This window comes from Nematolebias whitei, chromosome 10 (genome assembly GCF_014905685.2).
Source record: "Nematolebias whitei isolate Nwh7 chromosome 10, NemWhi1, whole genome shotgun sequence".
NCBI lineage: Eukaryota > Metazoa > Chordata > Actinopteri > Cyprinodontiformes > Rivulidae > Nematolebias > Nematolebias whitei.
The window spans coordinates 10,337,452-10,355,936 of NC_056507.1; the positions used below are offsets into that span (position 1 = coordinate 10,337,452).

The 18,485-nt window shown below is 40.3% G+C and overlaps 2 protein-coding genes across 2 annotated transcripts in view; one reads left to right on the plus strand and one right to left on the minus strand.

The window, feature by feature from the left end:
- Positions 1 to 8,888, plus strand: part of tgm2l (transglutaminase 2, like) — a 12,658-nt gene extending 3,770 nt beyond the window's left edge. The window contains exons 5-15 of the mRNA XM_037683306.1: positions 2,642 to 2,770; positions 2,886 to 3,063; positions 3,218 to 3,344; positions 3,870 to 3,973; positions 5,394 to 5,536; positions 5,616 to 5,715; positions 5,824 to 5,969; positions 6,641 to 6,770; positions 6,869 to 7,029; positions 8,479 to 8,615; positions 8,738 to 8,888. Coding sequence (XP_037539234.1) covers positions 2,642 to 2,770; positions 2,886 to 3,063; positions 3,218 to 3,344; positions 3,870 to 3,973; positions 5,394 to 5,536; positions 5,616 to 5,715; positions 5,824 to 5,969; positions 6,641 to 6,770; positions 6,869 to 7,029; positions 8,479 to 8,615; positions 8,738 to 8,888 — 1,506 coding nt within the window. The remainder of the gene's footprint in view (positions 1 to 2,641; positions 2,771 to 2,885; positions 3,064 to 3,217; positions 3,345 to 3,869; positions 3,974 to 5,393; positions 5,537 to 5,615; positions 5,716 to 5,823; positions 5,970 to 6,640; positions 6,771 to 6,868; positions 7,030 to 8,478; positions 8,616 to 8,737) is intronic.
- A 7,657-nt stretch (positions 8,889 to 16,545) lies between these two features.
- Positions 16,546 to 18,485, minus strand: part of LOC119415963 (copine-2) — a 28,759-nt gene continuing 26,819 nt past the window's right edge. Inside the window, exon 4 of the mRNA XM_037683132.1 lies at positions 16,546 to 17,354. Within this exon, the coding sequence (XP_037539060.1) occupies positions 17,247 to 17,354 (108 nt within the window). The 3' untranslated portion in view covers positions 16,546 to 17,246. The remainder of the gene's footprint in view (positions 17,355 to 18,485) is intronic.

The window sequence follows — 18,485 nt, forward strand, 5'->3', positions numbered from 1 at the left end:
GACCACACACACACACACACACACACACACACACACATACACACACACACATACATTTTGGTGCATGCTGAATGCCAATATAAGCTTTTTTAATTGGGGACCGTGGTTTTGTTTCCCAATTGCCAAGGTGTCCCCAAATGACTGTTGTGTGTGCTTGTTCAAGTACCCAAATTGAACCTAATCAAACACACACACACACACACACACACACACACACACCACACATTCACATTCACACACACGGGACTTCTCACAGCCATGTGACAGCAGAGACTGAGGTGGATCAGAAGACATGTTTGTTGGACAGAAGAGACTTCTGGACCAGAGGTGTCAGAATATCCTCAGACCGCACAAACATGATGACAAACTGACAGATTTACGGCTTTGCTTGCACAAAAACATCAATTTTAATTATTATTTTTCTGCTTCTGCACCAAATTTGCACCATTATGTTATTTTTATTTAGTTTTATATCACTACCTTTATTTACTTTTCATTTTTCAACTAAGTCCCTGGTTCACCATTGACCCGTTCATATTTTGAATGATGTTTTAAAATAGTTTTTTTCCATTTTCAATCACATTTCAAATCAGTTTCCCCCCTTAGCAATCTGGAACCACAGGGTATTGGCCCAAAGTAAGCCTACTCCTAAAACTAAACCCATGGTGCACCATTGACCCGTTCACATTTCAAATGATGTTTCAAATGATTCTTCTCCCGTTCAAAATCACATTTCAAATTAGTGTCCTCCTCTTGGCTGTGTGTGCAACTTTGCAAAGACTATGTTGGACTCTGTAGTTTTCTCTGGCCCCTCTACCCAACCTGACCAGTGACGACATATTTAGCCATATGTCAGCTTTCAACCACTGGGTGTCCAAGTGGTATTCTGAAAACAACATAGAATTTGTAGATAACTGGAGTGCATTTTGAGGAAAACTCGGTCTGATGTGGAGAGATGGAATCCATCCCACCTTTAATGGAGCAGCACTTCTCTCTAAAAACTTAGCTGATTCAGTTGGACTTCTAAATTATTGACAGTTAATGGTCCAGCATAGAAATCAGTTCAGGAAGCAGAGTTGTAATCTTCCACACCTCTCTGCTGCTTCTCTGTTACCTACCCAAAACCCCATTGACACAGTACCAACTCGCCCACAGCTCAAATTAAATAAACCAAAAATCAGCTGTAAAAATATAAAGCATAAAAACCTTATTAAAATAAACACAGTTACTTTACCAGAACAAAAGGATAAAATAATTAAATGTGGTTCATTGAACTTCAGATCTCTTTCTTCTAAATCCCTGGTAGTCAATGACCTGATACCTGATCATCATATTGATTTATTCTGTCTGACAGAAACCTGGCTAAAACAGGAGTATTTTGTTAGTATAAAACTATAAATGAACCCACTCCACCTAATTATTAAAATTTTCATGTTCCTAGAACAGCAGGTTGAGACGGGAGTATAGCTTCTATTTTTCAGTCAGGATCATTGATTAATACTAAACCAATTATTTTAGTATGCACACAATATGCACACATTTATGCACATAAAAAAGTAAATTAAATTTAATTTAATTTTATATGATTTTTATGACTGTTCATTGTTGTGTGTACCTCATATGTTTTTTTGTGTTTGTTTGTTTAAAACAGGTTTCTCTTGAAAATGAGTCCCCATGACTCAATGAGACTAACCCGTATAAATAAAGCTTAAATTAATTATTGTCATAGCAAGCATGAATTAAGACTAAAATCTGGTGTTTTAGACAAAATGTCTTCAAATGAACTGATTTGTTTCTCCTGAGAGCTGCTCAGAACTCCCCCTTTCAGCAGCTCAGACTTGAGTTTTTTCACACGGATGCTGAGCTTTAAATTACCTGAACTAAACGCTCACAATCTGAGAGCAAACATTCACAATCTTACTTTTGAACTCTTTAAAAGCTGCTGTGAGTTGAGTCCACCATATACTATCATACAACATAATAAGACATTAATTGCATGGTATTTTATGTCTTATTGTCAGATGCTTTGTTGTAAATGTTTTAATACTACTGTTACTGTTATTAAGACTGTTGCTGTATTTGTAATGGCTTGTTTGCACCATGCACATTGCCCAGGACATCCTTGTAAAAGAGATTAATAATCTCAATGGATTTATTTCCTGGTAAAATAAAGGTTTAAATAAAAATATTTTAAAAATTATGCAAATGTAAAAACAATAAGGTAAAAAAAAAACTGATGACACTGTGGCATTGAAAAACACATTTCACACAAAAATTCCAATTGAAAATAGTAAAGTAACATCCATAATAACCCTAAGAAAACAAAAGAAATGTTGATTTTAAATTGGTAAAAATAATTGAATCTTTGATAAATTTGACCACACCTTCAGGCCACAAATGCAAAATTAGCTTGCCAACAATCTTGAGCCCAATTAAAAGCATAAAGGTTGGTTAAATTCCTCAAATTAAAATTATATATATATTTAGTCACAAACTGAAAAGGAATACTGACAGAAGTCTGACTCAGATCTAAATGTTCAGGAGGTTCAGTTTTTCTCAATGAAAAACAAAACAATAATTTTGGATAAAAAAAAGGTTGAACAGTGCCCTTCTGTCCTGTTGTCCATGTTGTCTTTGTCAGTTTGAGGACAACATGATAGACATCTGTTTCCAAGTCCTGGACAACTCCAACAGTGCTTTGAAGAACTCCAAGGTGGATCTGGAAAGAAGGTTTGACCCGGTGTACGTCAGCAGGATAATCAGCAAGATGGTGAGTCTGCTCACCTGACGACAGTTTGACTGAAGCTGTGATTCGACGTGACCTTTGACCTTTAGGAAGTTGTGCAGTGACTGTTCATTTAAAGCTGTCTCCTCCTTCTGTACAGGTGAATGCTAATGGGGACAGAGGCATACTATTTGGGAGCTGGAGCCCACCTTATTATGGTGGGGTCTCTCCGAGTCGATGGACCAGCAGTGTGCCGATCCTCCGGCAGTGGAGCCGCTCTGGCATCACAGGGGTTAAATACGGCCAGTGCTGGGCGTTTGCAGGTGTTGCATGCACAGGTGAGGCTCCTCCGGTCTCTCATTACTTTTAACTTAGTATTTCATCACAAATATTTTCATATTTACTGAACAAAAACAGGAATTTGTCACTGAATTTAAACAATGAATGCATAAAAGGTGAAAGAATGACGTGTTTGATGTGCGTTCTGAACAGTCCTACGCTGTCTGGGGATTCCAACGCGTGTCATCACCAACTTCTCCTCAGCCCACGACGTGGATGGAAACCTCTCAGTAGATTATGTGGAAAACTTTGACGGCGGCAACAAACAAGACAGCATATGGTAGGATCAACTCACATGCAGAGACGCAGAGTTCTTCCAGAAAATACCATTATTTCAATCAAAATACTACACACCCTATAAACCACCTCCATGTGATGCACGTGTGTTTTAATCCAATGCCAAGATGGAAAGATATCAGTAATTATCTCAGAGAAGCAACTGTTTCTGATCAACTATCAATCTGGGAAGGGTCAAAGGACAGGGTCATTTGGAGTCTATCGTTCTACAGAGAATTATTATTCACAGTGGAAAACATTTAAGACAGCTGACTATTTTCTCGGCAAATTCACCCTGAAGGTCAGACCATACAGTGCTCAGAGAAATGAACTCCATCTCAGACTACGCAGGCCTCAGTTAGCAGGTCTGCTTTTTCCATATTTTGGCCTAAATTTATTTACGAACAACAAAATGTTGGATGATGTTGCTCATCTAAAAGGACCTTTTTGATGTTGGATAACTCATGGGTGTACTGACCTTTAAATAATTATGACTGTGTGTTTTACACTTTTTGTTCTTTGGCTTCAGGAACTTCCACTGCTGGGTGGAGACATGGATGAGGAGAAATGATCTCCCTCGGGGAAACAACGGTTGGCAGGTTCTGGACCCAACACCACAAGAACTGAGCGGAGGTACATTTTGAACAAACCTTTGATTTTAAAACCCAACAGAATCATTGACTGCTCAGTGTTTTCTTTGGCTGTGAAACTAATCTCATCGTTATTTCAGTGTTTGTGTTTGTTGTTGTTTTGTGTATGTTAGTTATCCTGTTATCATGAATAGATAAAAGGTTAAAGGTTAAAAATATTGCACTTCATTAAAAATATTTTCTCATATAGAAATACATTAAGATATCTTTTAATTTGCTTTAGCATACTTGATTTTTTCTCCCCTGTTGTGATGGACTTCCCCTGGACTGGACTTCTACTGTGCAATACTACTGACATTTCATACCCTCAGTCACCTTAACTACCTCACTAATATCCATAATGTGCAATACAATTGTGTAATACTTGTATTTTTTACTTTCATTATTATATCTATATTGCGTTACATATTTTATATTTTTAGTGTGTGTTTAATGTGTGTTTTCTTAAGGCATGTTTTTGCACTGGAAAAAGGAGTGGCTCTTAATTTCATTGTACTGCGTATAATGACAATAAAGGCATTCTGATTCTGATTCTGATGTGAAGAGGAGGAATTGGAAAACCTCTCCATTCATGGGCCCATACATGATACATAAGATATTATGCATGATAACTTGAAAAAATAATCAAATAATAATAATAATTATTATTATTAATAATAAAAAGAAGAAGAATAAGGAGAAGGAGAAGAAAAATAAGAAGGAAATGATTTTTTAATTTTTTTTAACAAAACTTTATTTACACAATAAGATAACACAACAGTGTTAAAAAAAGGGTGATCAGGACAACCTTAAAATAAAATATTTACATGAGGAGCTTGTTGTATTGTAGTTCTCCCTGATCAGAAATGGTACATAAAACCTTCTTAAATCTGAAGAAGAATTCAATTCATTTCAGTTTATTTATAAAGCACCAAGTCACAACAGAAGATATCTCAGGGCACTGAACAGAAACAAAGAAAATGTAAGTTAACACTATCTATCTGAGGAGCAGACTGCTTTGAATTTAACTTCATCGCAGAACTCTCATCTTGAGCAAGCATGAAGGTGACAGTGGAAAGGAAAAACTCCCTCATGAGGAAGAAACCTTCAACAGAACCAGGCTCAGGACAATCTGCTTCAACAGCAAGAGGGATTTCAGCGCACCTCTTGTTTTGCTCTTCTCAGATAGTAGCTGGTTTAGCTCATTTGAGCTCCTGTTCTACTGGTTTTTAGAAACAATACCATTTCGGCATCAATAAATTTGAGCAGAACACCGAGCATTCATGCTGATTTTTCACAGAAAGTTAAAAATTTCATGATGTCTTTGGTACTAAAAGCTGCCATATAGTGAATTACAGTGAACTTGTTTCCTGCTCCTGTATTGTTGCTGCAGCGGATTTGAACGAGCTGTGTTTGTTTCTCAGGTGAGTTCTGCTGTGGTCCCTGTCCAGTGGCGGCCATCAAGGAGGGAAACGTGGGAATGAAGTATGATTGTCGGTTCACCTTTGCTGAGGTCAACGCTGACATCAACCACTGGAGGATCCTATCTAACGGCCAGAGACAAAAGGTCTCTGAAAACCAAGTTGAGACAATCATGAAAACCTGAACAGGTTTAATGAGGAGTGTCTCTGTGGTTGTTTCCACAGATCAGTGTGGAAGAGAAAACTGTGGGGAGAAACATCAGCACCAAGAGCGTTTATGGAGACTTCAGAGAAGATGTGACTCTACAATACAAATACCCTGAAGGTCAAACTTAGACTCAAACTCTTCAACTTCCTAATTATCAGATTTTACACCAAATAATTGTTACTTCCTTTATCTTGAACCAAGCTGTGAATCACTGTTTCCCAACAGGTTCTGCTAAGGAACGAGAGGTGTACCTGAAGGCAGGAGGCAGGATCTCAGAGCCGACTGATGAGAGCGCAAAACCAAAACATCTGAAACTGATAATCCGGCACGGCCGGTGTGTGTTTGGGACGGACTTTGATGTGACTGTGGAGGTAAAAACTGCTCCGACTTTAACTGATTTTACAGGATAAACAACAAGTGGTACACTGATGTCTCCCCTTGCTCACAGATTTGAATAGTGAGTGTTTGTAATTTTGGAGGTGAGTGTTTTTCTGGGCTGGAAGTGAACAGGAAATGAGAGCTAAATGTTTTTGGTGCTTGATATTCAAGTTGGTAGGAGTTGCACTGTGGAAAAGAACAGTTTTTTTTCTGCTGACTGACAGATCCTGGCAAGAGGAGGGAACAGCTTTATACACCACCAGGTGTAATGGAGGAGCAATGGTGACCTTGGACACTATAAATTAATCTTTGGCCACCCCAATCATTTTGAGGAAACTATAAGTTTGAGCAATATAAAAACTAGAAAGCATAGTTTACTCCAATGGTATGGGTGGCCGGTTTGCACACAAATATGGCCATCTTGGATTTTAAGCTGGCAACCTTGTTTTCAATAGAAAACTTTCTTACATCTACAGTTAACCACATACCAAAATGGAAGTCAGTTCCTCACTTACTTTTCTAGTTATCATGCTCACAAGTCCACCGAACAGACAGAGGGAGGTTGTTTCAAGTTCCTTCCCTTACTCCATGACGGGGGACAATAATTGTTGATAGTAGGTGGGTTTTTTTCTTGTGATTTGTTCACTGGTTCATCTGTGTGCAGGTGAAGAATGAAGGAAAAGAAAGTGTGCACGTGAAGCTGACGATGAGGGTCATGGCTGTGTCGTACAACTCCATCTACCAGGGGGACTGCCTGAAGCAGACCAGTAATGTGACGGTTCCAGCTGTTCAATGTAAGCAAGGCACATGAACCCACACAGAGTCTGATACAAATGTATGAAGACAACCTTAATGTTTGTGGCTTTAACTGTGTCTGATGGTCTGTGTTCAGCCCATAAAGAAATCCTGCACCTGCAATACAAGAACTATGCCAGGTGTGTCTCTGACCAACACCTGATCAGAGTGAAAGTGCTGGCAGAGGCTAAGGGGGTACCTCTACCCTTCATGAGGGTGTCTGACATCCCTCTGAGAGTGCCTGAGGTCCGCATACAGGTGGGTGAGGCCAGAGATCACCAAAGACTGGAGGAGTCAGAATGTTTTAGTAGATCCTTCATGTCATTATGGTGCCACAGCACGACCACCCTTAGTGTGTGAATGATGTTGTTTCCTGTTCTTTACTTTTTGGAATCACACTTTGTGCCATTTTAACCATTCGTTGATTCAAACTTTCAGCTTAGCTGGGAACAGAGTATTATGACTTTTAGTGTTTATAATTGTTATACTTTTTGAATTATTCATCTTTATCCACCTTATTCCCAGCTCCCATACTGCCTTGCACGAATTATGGACGTGACTTCTGGCGCTGACCAGAACCGACATCTGTTTATGTGTGAACAGTACAAACTAATGTAGTTTCTCCAAGCATCGTGGATTTAATTTAAACATGTGGGAACACCACCCTGTCAGAGCTTAAACAGGACAATATAATCATATCGCTGCCTACAGCGGACGAGGGATGGGAGGATGACCTGAAGAAGTAGCTGCAGATTACATATACTAGCATATTTAGCTACTTCTTTGACCCAGTTTCTTCCAACAGGGAACTACCTGAAAAGCTCTGAGGTGTTTTAGTATCTACACAGGAATAAGGTTGGTTGCGCTTTGTTAGAAGAGAGTGGGCACAATATTATTTACCTTACAGCAGACAAATAGCCCAGCCAAAGCCTTAAAGTCCTCCATCACTGAGCTTGGGTTAATTGCAGAGAAAATTGTAATACCGAAGATGAACAAATACAACAATACTCTGCCCTTCATACACTTGAAATCATACTTGATATTCAAAAAAGTTCAATCTGGTCCTCTGGACATTAAAAAAAAAGAAAAAAAAAAAAGAAAAAAAATATAGAAACGTTTCGTCTCTCATCCAAGAGACTTCCTCAGACTGAGGAAGTCGACTGAGACTGTCGACTCTCGTGCAGGTTTGGAAAAAACATAAAAAATACATGAAAACATGCAACTGGACCGAGAACAGTGAGATGTTACTTTTCATACCAGCATAATTTCAAATCTAGGCAAACAGATAAAATGATCTGAGATCCTGTTTGGATCTGTAGCTCAGCCATCATAGCAGAACCATCAGTTTGAGTTTAAACTGGTCACAGGAAGTTGGACTTTCCATGACTGAGCTGTTAAACATCCCTTCAATCACACATGGAGGATTGTTACCACAGAATGTTAGAGTCTGATGAGGATTTCTGAGCCGTCCAAATGTTTGAGATTTGTTTTTAAACACAATATTTCCTCAGATTCTACACATATTTTTTGTTTAGATTTCAAAAGGAAGTCTTAAAAATAATGAGCTTCATTGGATTCCTTCAACAACTCTGCAGAAAGCTTTGGTTCTGGCCGTTCTTCTGCAGGTGGAAGACAGTGCACCAGGCCCTGTAAGGCCTTTCTGTTTGTCTGAACTATTTTAAACGAAAGTGTCTCCTGATTTTCCAGATTATTGGAACGACTTTTGTTTGGGAACCGGTGTCGGTCAATGTCTCCTTCACCAATCCTCTGCCGGACTCTCTGAAGGGAGGGGTGTTCACCCTGGAGGGGTCTGGCCTGCTACCCGAGACCCACATCTATGTCACGTAGGTTACTGGGACCAAATCCAAGGCTTTGCTCGTTACTTCTGCTTGTCTCAAATCTGATTGTCCTCTTTAGTTCATGTTAGACTGTGAGAAGAGATTCTAATTGTTGTTTTCTTTCTCAGTCATGTCATTTCTCCCGGTGAGAAGGTGTCCGTGAAAGTACCCTTCACACCTTTTAGGACCGGGGTCAGGAAGCTCATGGTGGACTTCGACTCAGACAAGCTGAAGGGCATCAAGGGAGAAGCCACTGTGGTCATCAAGTCGAGACACTGAAACATTTTCCATGTAATCAGTGACTATTATTAACACGAGCACGTCACAAACAGGAGGGGTGTCCTGTTGGCTTGTCACTTTATTTTAAAATACGCAAAACATTTTGATTTCATTCATGAATTAATGAATTACTTCCTGTTTTTGATCTTGAATGAGTGAAATAAAAATCAAATTGAAGGGCTGATGTAAGAAAAGGCCCTCATTTTTAACAATTAATCAGTTTCTCTTACTTTTATAGTCAAAATAATGAAAACACCTTAATAATTTTATTTTTCTTCTAGTGATAACGACTTGCTTGTAAAATCTTAAAAGTGATTTTTTTAGAGGTTTTTCAAACTTATAAAATGATATAAAGTCAGTCATCCAGGAAAATGTTGGTTTTAATTATAAACAAATCTGAGTTTTTCATCTCTTTTATTAGGACTTTTTCAAAGATTTTCTTTAAAATCTGGCTGCTGATTAATACATTTTTAGTCCATTTTGTCACATTTTTTTATTTTAACAAAAGAAAAACTGCCACAGAGGAAGAGTCCTAGAACCTTAAAGATCCATCCTCATCCTCTGAACGACTCGGAAAAACCTAAAATTAAAGAATTAAAAAAAAAAAAAAAATCATTTTTTTTTATTGTGTCACACTCAGTAGCCTTTTCAGATTTAAATGACTTTCTAAAAATTATAAAATATGTTTTTTTTTAAAGCAGTTGAATCCCAAAATAAAGTGTTTGAAAGACTTTGAACAATTTATCAAAACCCCTTAAAGGACCACAGATCTGTCTGCGTAGAAAAAGAAATGAATAAATATGAGGACTCTGGACTTTCCTGTCTGGAGCTATGGGTTCTGGTCCGATCCTGATTGGTTCTGTTGGGTTTTCTTGCAGTAATCTTTGTGAAAAACCAACTCCACGTCCTGAAAAGAATGTTTTGTTGAACAGAAATGAATTTCAAGCCTCGTTACAGTCCACTGGGTTCACTCCTGGTTCTTGAGCTTGTTTTGGGTCTCAGGTGTGTTCAAACTGAATGGTACCAGAACCTTTAGTCCCTGAATTCTCTGGTTCCTGCAGTTTCTGCAGATAAAACCTGTTAGATTCCTGTTTTGTTTTTGCACTCTTTGATTCCTGAATTAAAAAATGAATGTTAGAATCACCATTTCATGCATTTATATTTAGTTTCATGTTAAAAAGTGTATTAAATTCACACAATTTAAATAAAGTTTGGTTTATCACGAGCATTCATTTGATCTTGTGTCATTATTTGAGTATCTGGTTGATTTGTTTCTATATTTGTAACATTACAGCTCATTTTTGCTGAGTCATTCACTAAAACAAACAAAATTTATTTGAGTCACCTGAATCAGAGACCCGACTCATCTGAGTCTTCAGCACTTTCATGGATTCCACATTTTTCCTTTGGGTCTGAAACCTGAGGACTTGGGCGGCAGTCTGCTGGAGGGCACGTAGGACCTGAGTTAGATGAGACGTCAGCTCGGAGTCTTGATTCAGTGCAAGGATTTGGATCAGTGACTCGGATGATTCGGCTCTAATACAGACTGTTTTTGTTGACTGAACAAAGTTAAACAATAAAGCAAAGAAAAACGATCTAATCCATGGTGTAATGCAGTTTATTTATTTATTTTAACCAGAACAGTTTTTGCTGAATTAATCTTACAGAACTTCAGAGGGCTGGAGTCTAGTTCCACCTTATTTTACTTTAGTACCTATAGATGATGGGACAATCAGAGTAATTTGTTACTGAGGAGTAATCTTTTGAAATTATTCCTGTGGTTTCACAGACCTGTGAACCCCTGCCCATCTTTACTAGACGGTCATCGTCTCTACACTCTACCGTTTCAATTCAGTTTATAGCGCCAAGTCACAACAGAAGTCATCTCAGGGCACTGAACAGAAACATTCATATACATAAAAAGTAAGTTAACATTATTTATCTGAGGAGCGAACTGCTTTGAGTCTAACTTCATTGCAGACTCTCATCTTGAACAAGCATGAAGGCAACGATGGAAAATAAAAATTCCCTCATGAGGAAGAAACCTCCAGCAGAACCAGGCTCAGGACAAGCGGCCATCTGCTTCGACCGGCTGGGATTGAGACGAACGGGAAGGAGGAATAGATACACAATGGCAGGTCGAGAATCACATATTAAGATAGAAATAATTAATTTTTCGATAAGATGTTTCTAATCTTAGCGATATTACGCAGATGGAAGAACGTTCATGTAACATTTTTAATGTGAGGGATATAAGATATGTCCTGATCAAAATAGCACAAAGGCTTTAAACATTAGAGCTGGAGGCCAGATTAATGTCATCTAGAGTTGCTGAATGTGAGTTACTGAGATTGAAAAAGCACTGCATTCTGATTCATTCACATTTCACAGTGTCCTGACTTTTTTGGATTTGTGGTTGTAGTTGAGTTTTCATCTAATTTTGAACCCTTTGTTTGTTTGTTTGTTTGTTTGTTTGTTTTGCAAACAAAGTCCATTTGTTTATTAACCTTTATTTTACCAGGCAAATCCCATGTCTTCCACCAGCAAACATGGGGAGAACCTGCAAACTGCACACAGAAAGACCCCCGGTCCAAACCTGGGATTGAACCCAGGACCTGCTTGCTGTGAAACAGCAGTGCTAACCACTGAGCCATCGTGCAGTCCACGCAGCTTTTAATTTGAGTGTCGACAGCAGAACCGTTTGGGAACTGCATGTCCAGCGTAGAGGAGACTGTTAAACCTTAGTGTCTGCTGTGAACACAGTTTAAAGCAGAGGTTTGCAGCTGCAGGGGGAGTCTCACTCATTCAGTTTTTGAGCCGTTTGTTATCTTCTGCTCATTTCTTCTTTTTCTGCTCTTTTTTCCAACTCTGTCCATCCTAACTTCTTATTTTAGACATCTTATCTGGGTCAGCCACTCTCTGTCACTCTGCTCGGGTGCTTTTCTTAGCAGCTGAGACGCGTGTCACTTTTCCCAGCACTCTGATGGAAAGATGTCACCAGGAAGGAGCTGAAGATGAGCTGATGTGATGAAGATCCACCTGGACGGACTCATCCTCAGGCTCTCAGAGACAGGAGCTTGTGCTCCTGCAGCTCCTTCATTCTGTGCTGTTACAGAGTGAAATAATCACCTGACAGGAGCAGGAAAAACATGGAGCTGTGATCCAAACACAGAACCAGTGGAGGGCAGCACTGCTCCTGCAGAACAGACTGGTTCTTGTGTATCAGCTTCCAGATACCAGTCTGTAACAAGAAACAAAGATAAAATGTGAAATATTAATCTGGAGATTAGAACAGAAGGTGCGGTTAAAGCTTCAGGCTCTAAAGATGGGTGATCATGCATTTGTTAGCTTGTAATATTTGCACCTTTAGCCACTAAACCTGTCCAGGAGGTTTAAGGGAAATAAAATAAAATTAAGCTTTAAGTTCTCACAGAGTTCTCTAAAAAAGTTCAATCTTGTCCTCTGGACATTCAAAAAAACAAAACAAAGCAAAACAACAAAAAATGTAGAAAAGTTTTGTCTTTCATCCGAAGGACTTCCTCAGTCTGAGGTGCTGTATTCAGCTCAGTCTTATAAATAGCACCTCCTCAGAGTGGATCAACCAGTTTGCTGCTGACAACCAAAACCAGCTGCTCACATGATCAAGAAGGACCATCAGCCTAACGATGGATCATTAGCACACTGATGGCTGTGTACTATTCACAGGAGGCTGAGTGATACTCGCAATAACAGCATGGTAAGAGGGGGGCAGTTGAACATAGAGACCTCCACCCCTGTTTAATGATGGATGGTTTATTTTCACAAAGATGGCCTCCTTTACTCCTCTCTCAAACGAACATTCCTCTCTGTCCAGGATGTGAACATCTTCATCCCTGAACGACTGACCGCTGGCCTGGAGATGAGTGTAGACCGCAGAGTCCTGGCCTGATTATGTTGATCTTCTGTGCTGGGCCATCCTTTTGGCCAGTGGCTGTTTAGTTTCCCCAATGTAAGACTGATCACCCTCCTGACACTGAACAGCATACACAATATTACTCTGTTTGTGCCGGGGGACTGGATCTTTAGGATGAACCAGTAATGTATTTTGGGGTTTAAAAGCCACTGGGAAGTTATGTTTAGAAAATAAACGTCTCAGTTTCTCTGATACTCCCTCAACATACGGAATGACCACTGGTCTGGGTTCTTCCTTTTCACCTGATGGCTGACTGGAGTCCTGTTTGGGTTTCTTATCTGCTTTCAAGAAGGCCCAATTAGGATATTCGCATGGCTCTAGAGCCTGTCTTGTGTGGGATTTCTCCTTCTGCCTGGCTCCCGAGTTAGTGGGGATGCTGTCTGCTCTGTGGTACAGAGTCCTGATGACTCCTAACTCGTGCTCCAAAGGGTGATGGGAGTCAAACTGCAAATACTGGTCTATTCTCACAGAGTTCTTTGACTCATTCATGAAAAGTGGTTTAAGTTGTGCAAGAATCTGGGAGGAGAAGCTGCATGGAGGTGAGGAATCAGGCCAGCGTGAGATGCTATGGTCCAGTTTCTTTCCTTTTCCTCCCCATCCATCATGTCCCCTGTGATTTCTGCCTTTGAAACAGATTTTTTGTAGTTCAGTCAGATTTTCTCTTCAGGTTTCAGACTGACACCGTGTTAAATGTTGGTCTTTTAAAGACTCATTGAAGCTGAGGTAAGCACAAACCTCAATGTTGAGAAATTCCAGTTAAAAGTGTGTATTTCTACAACACATTCTCCCAGATCAGCACAGCTGCCTTCTACAGGGAGTCTAATGGAGTTCAGTTAAACATCCGGTCCTTTAAAAAAATCTATTCTCTCATTCTTGTTTTTATTCTCCCATCAGCAAGACTCTACGTTTGTTCTGCTCTGCAGCAGTGCTGCGAAATTCAAATCCATCCATACATTATCTTTACCTGCTCTCCTATTCAAACTTTTCAACTCCTCCCCCTTTCTACACATAGGACAATAAAATTAATTCTGCACTACAATAAACACTTTATTGTTTCTGTCTGCACTTGACCGGTTTTAGACCTTAACTGTTGGTATTTTTATATTCTCTGTTATTTTTTATGTCTTGTGTGATTCCTTGTGTATGTTCCTTTGTATTGAAACTCTGGCACAACAATTTCCTGTGGGATCAATAAAGTTCTATCTTATCTTATCTTATCTTAACTTTTGTGCAAGAGTGTAGCTGGAATTTGTTTGCAACGATTGCATGCTGGGTCCAGATCGGCCTTGATCTTGGACAGCTTGTCTTTGGACCAGTGCAATCGGTGCACTACCTTGAATTGAGCATAGTTTCTTCAAATGATTGGGGTGGCCATCTTGGTTTTGACATGGCAGCCCATTGTTTGAGAGGAAAGTTTCTAGATGAAGCCACACACCAAAATGGAAGCTGGCACCTCACTTATTCTTCAAGTTATTACACTCACAACATGCACGGGTGGCCTAACGGAGGGTATTTACAATTCCCACTTTTGTTCTGTGACGAGGGACAGTAAATAAAATAATAAAATAAATAAAATACAGAATCAGGTTTTTTTTTTTTATTATTATTTTAAATCTGTTTTTGTGGTAGGGCGATCAAATTGATCATCATTGTGGTTTTTGATAAGTACATTATCAATACTGTAAATGGTTTCCTGGACCGCAATACATCATAGACTGTTAGTATCAACATCACAGTATTAAGCCAATATTGCACGTCAAGTTTTGCTAATTTGTGCAGTTCTTTACTTTGCGGACAATGTTTTTTAATGCAGCTGCATTCATGTGCATTTAGTTGTTTAATTGTTCTGCACAACTCTGCAGCTTTGAACCCGGCCAACGCAGGCCATGAAATTAAATTAATGTGCTAATTTGGAGTGGAACAAAACTCTTCTGGTTAATTGGACTGTGGGATATGCATCAGGTCCTCATTAGACCCTGGCAGCAGAGCTGGGCTCCGTTTTCTGATGGAGGCGGAGCCTCCTGGACTGTGTGATTAAAACAACCTGAGCGGCTCCAGGTTTTGACCTGCTGCGGGGGGTAAAATTGGTCTGAGGGTGTGTGAATTCTGAATGTGTTCAAGCTTTGGTCAGCTCCTCATCCATCCTGGGAGGAACCAGGAGATGGAGCTCTGGTTCATGGGTTGGAGCTGCCTTGACAACGAATATAGTGAGGAACACACACCAAGAGAAACATGAGCAGGAGATGTGAGTTTTAACGCATGTTAAACAAAAAGAACATCTGTCACCTGCTGCTTTTCATTCTGCACTCTGCCTGTTTCTGCCTCCAGAGCTGGAAGGACGACCGGAAGGTGTCTGATTTGATTTTCCTCTCAAATCTTTCATCTCTTCGGTCCAGGAGGAACAAGCAGAGAAATCAGAAGGGGGTTGTGTATGTTAAAGACGTGTTCTTACTGACGTGCAGACGTGGAAAATGAGTGAAGACAGCGTCATGGGGGTCTCTGCAGATGTGGGGCTCTCTGCAGACATCGGGCTCTCAGAGGACTTGGGAAACTCTGAGGATGAGGAAGAGCTGTGAGAGGTGTCCTTCTGCACCCTCTCGGAGATCCCTTCCTCAAACTCTCAGATCAGCAGACTCGGTGGCTTCTTTTAAAGGCCAGCTAAAAACTCATCTTTATAAATCTGCTTTTGCTTGAATTTGTTTTGTGCACTTGTTCATTTTGTTTGTTGAAGCACTTTGTGATTTTTATCTTGAGAAGTGCTACTGTATATAAATAAAGTTTAACTTACTTACTTACACGAGGAGCAGGTGAGCCGTCGTAGCCTCCACCCGTCGAGACAATGGGAGGAGCAGGCAGCAAGGGAGGAGGGTCAGTGGACCGGGCTTGGGTCCGACGTCAGCCCTTCTTTGGACAGTGATGAGAAGAGATGTGGAGAGAAGCTGATCCCTCAGGCGACTCAGACGAAGCACTGGGCTCACTGGAGGTCGGAGCAGTCAGCGAATGGACTCCAGCATATTTTTTCCTCCAGCACCTTGTCCAGGAACTCCTTCATTCCTGGATCATCGTAGAGTCCAGGAAGGCGGAAAAAAAATTGTCATCATGTCCTCTGTGGCCACCCATGTTAACCACAGATCGCTGGAGGTGGAAACTGTTCCACAGTTTTTACAGACTGCTGAACCCCTGCCCATCTTTACGTCTTTGAGATTCAGCTTCTCTAAGATGATAATTTTATGCCTAGTCCTTTTACTGACCTGTTGACAATTAACTCGATTAGGTGCAATAAACATCTTCCAGATGAATAATATTTTACACAATTTTTGCAGTAAAACTTTCCTTTTGTCTTTGCAGTTACTTATCTTATTGTTTTTCTTTTTATTTATCCCTTCTGTCTTTAGCTTATTGATGATTGTTGTCCCTGTTTTCCTTTTTCATTTTCTCTAAAAAGTGCAGTAATATTCGCATCCGTTCGGCTGTGTGTTTTGTTGACAGAGAGATGCTCGGTGATCGTCCCTTCAGATCATTTACCTCAGTTTGGACGTGCAACACACTTAGCACAAGGAAACACAGCGTTACACACTGCAGTTTAATTACACAACCCAGCACTGCATAAAAAGTACAACAAACATGGCAGGAACTTACAGAAACAAATGATAAAAATATACATTCAACATGCATATCTCATACTCCTGTATTTCAACTCAACGTTCTTCATCAGCTAATACTTAACTTTCTTTTAGCATGATTTCATTATTTACATCCAGGTAATTTTTACAAAATAAAATAAACAACAACAAAATAAACCATGCATTTCTGATCCTCGTTGTTTGTAAACAGAGTAAATACTGGCAACATGCAGGATCAACTCAAATAATCAGAAATACAGTGGTTTTGTTTCAAAGGTAGCAAAATGGCTCCCTGTAAATCAGCCAAACCAGTTCCTGCAGCTTCCCAGGCTTTTAACTCACAGACGTCTGATTCTGGTGATCAAAACTTCTAAATCAAACCTGCCCCCTGTGGTGGGCGAAGAGTAGTGCTCCGTTCAACACCCGAGCTCACAAGCAAAATCTGGTGATAATTCAACCACTGATACGGTTCAACTTAAAAATAAAAAATATATATACTTTACACTAGAACGGTCCAATCACGTGGCACTAAAGCATGCAAAATAAATACGAACAACTAAAAATACAACATCTGGATAAATCACGGTCTGCTCCACCCCCTGAAGCAGCAGCAGCATCACATCTGTGAGCTGGAACATCATTTCTGATGGATGCCTGTCAAACTTTAACAGTATAGCAGCAAACTTACACTTTTATTTAATTTTGTTTCGCTGCCGTTAACGAAAACATCCAGGGTTTTGTGAAGCGAATGTACAGCGCGTGGGTTCTGGCTTTGGGGGCGTCTCACTCCGGCGCTGAGTTGATGGGTGGTAAGTTCCTCTGTTTGAAGTACTGGGTGACCTGCTGAGGCAGCTCAGCCAGGACGGACTTGGCAAGTGTCTCTTTCGGTGCCTGAGAGAGAAAACAGTAAAACACAAATGCTTTGTTTAGGGATATCTTCTAGATGCAAACAGATAGCTGCTGTCGCTAGGGCTGAAAAATTACCGATAATCGCATTTGTGATAATATCGTGATATGATAAAACAAGATTTTCTAATCTCAAAGGCTGCGATTTGACTGGTCACATGATCTGGTTACGTCACTTGCGAGTGAGCGGAGCGGAATAAGTCAACACTGTGTTTTAACCGGTTGCACGATGGCGTCAGTCTCAACAGAAGCTGATACGTCTGAAAGTTTGGTACCAAAGAGGAGCAGTACGTCTGTTGTTTGGAATTATTTTGGCTATGAAAAAGAAGACGCTGCACAACGACATGTATTGTGCAGAACCTGCTACCTCTCGCGGTAACACCACAAACCTTTATCAACACTAAAAAAAAACACCACAAAACCATTTACGATAGTTACATGGCTAGAATGCCAACGACCAGTGCTTCAGCTTCAAATAAGCAAAGTACCAGCCAACAGGAATCACTGACCGAACTGTTCGAAGGTATTACTCCGTATGAACATAATTCAAAACTGCACACGGAAATAACTTGAGCAATAACGGAGTTCATAGCAAAAGACATGATGCCCATTAACATAGTGACCAAGCCTGGGTTTATGGCTTTAGTAAACACAATGGATAAGCGGTACAGAATGCCCTCGCGTGCACCTTTTAGCCAAGTTGCTATCATGGAGCTATACAAAGAAAAGCAGAAACAGAGTTACAGTGGAGCTGAAAACAGTGGAGTTTTTTGCAATTGAAACAGATTTAAGGCTCCAGTATACTGCCGCGTACGTCCGTTCACGCGTACGTACGTGCGTACTGTACGCAGAGGGTTCAGATGGTATACTCGAGCGTACACCCCGAGCAGCTGCAGAGCAGCTTCACAGACAAGGGGCGTTTACCTTCGGGACAAATTGAGGTCGCCGATTGGTCATTTGCTGACACGCCTACTGGATTGATTGACAGATCGGAAAAAAGAAAAAAAAGCGAGCGCTGGCAGCCTTTTGCTTTTTACGTCCAAACTAAAATGATTTTAGACAAGACAAAACGAGAGGCGGGACGAGAGGCGGGACGAGAGGCGGGACGAGAGGCGG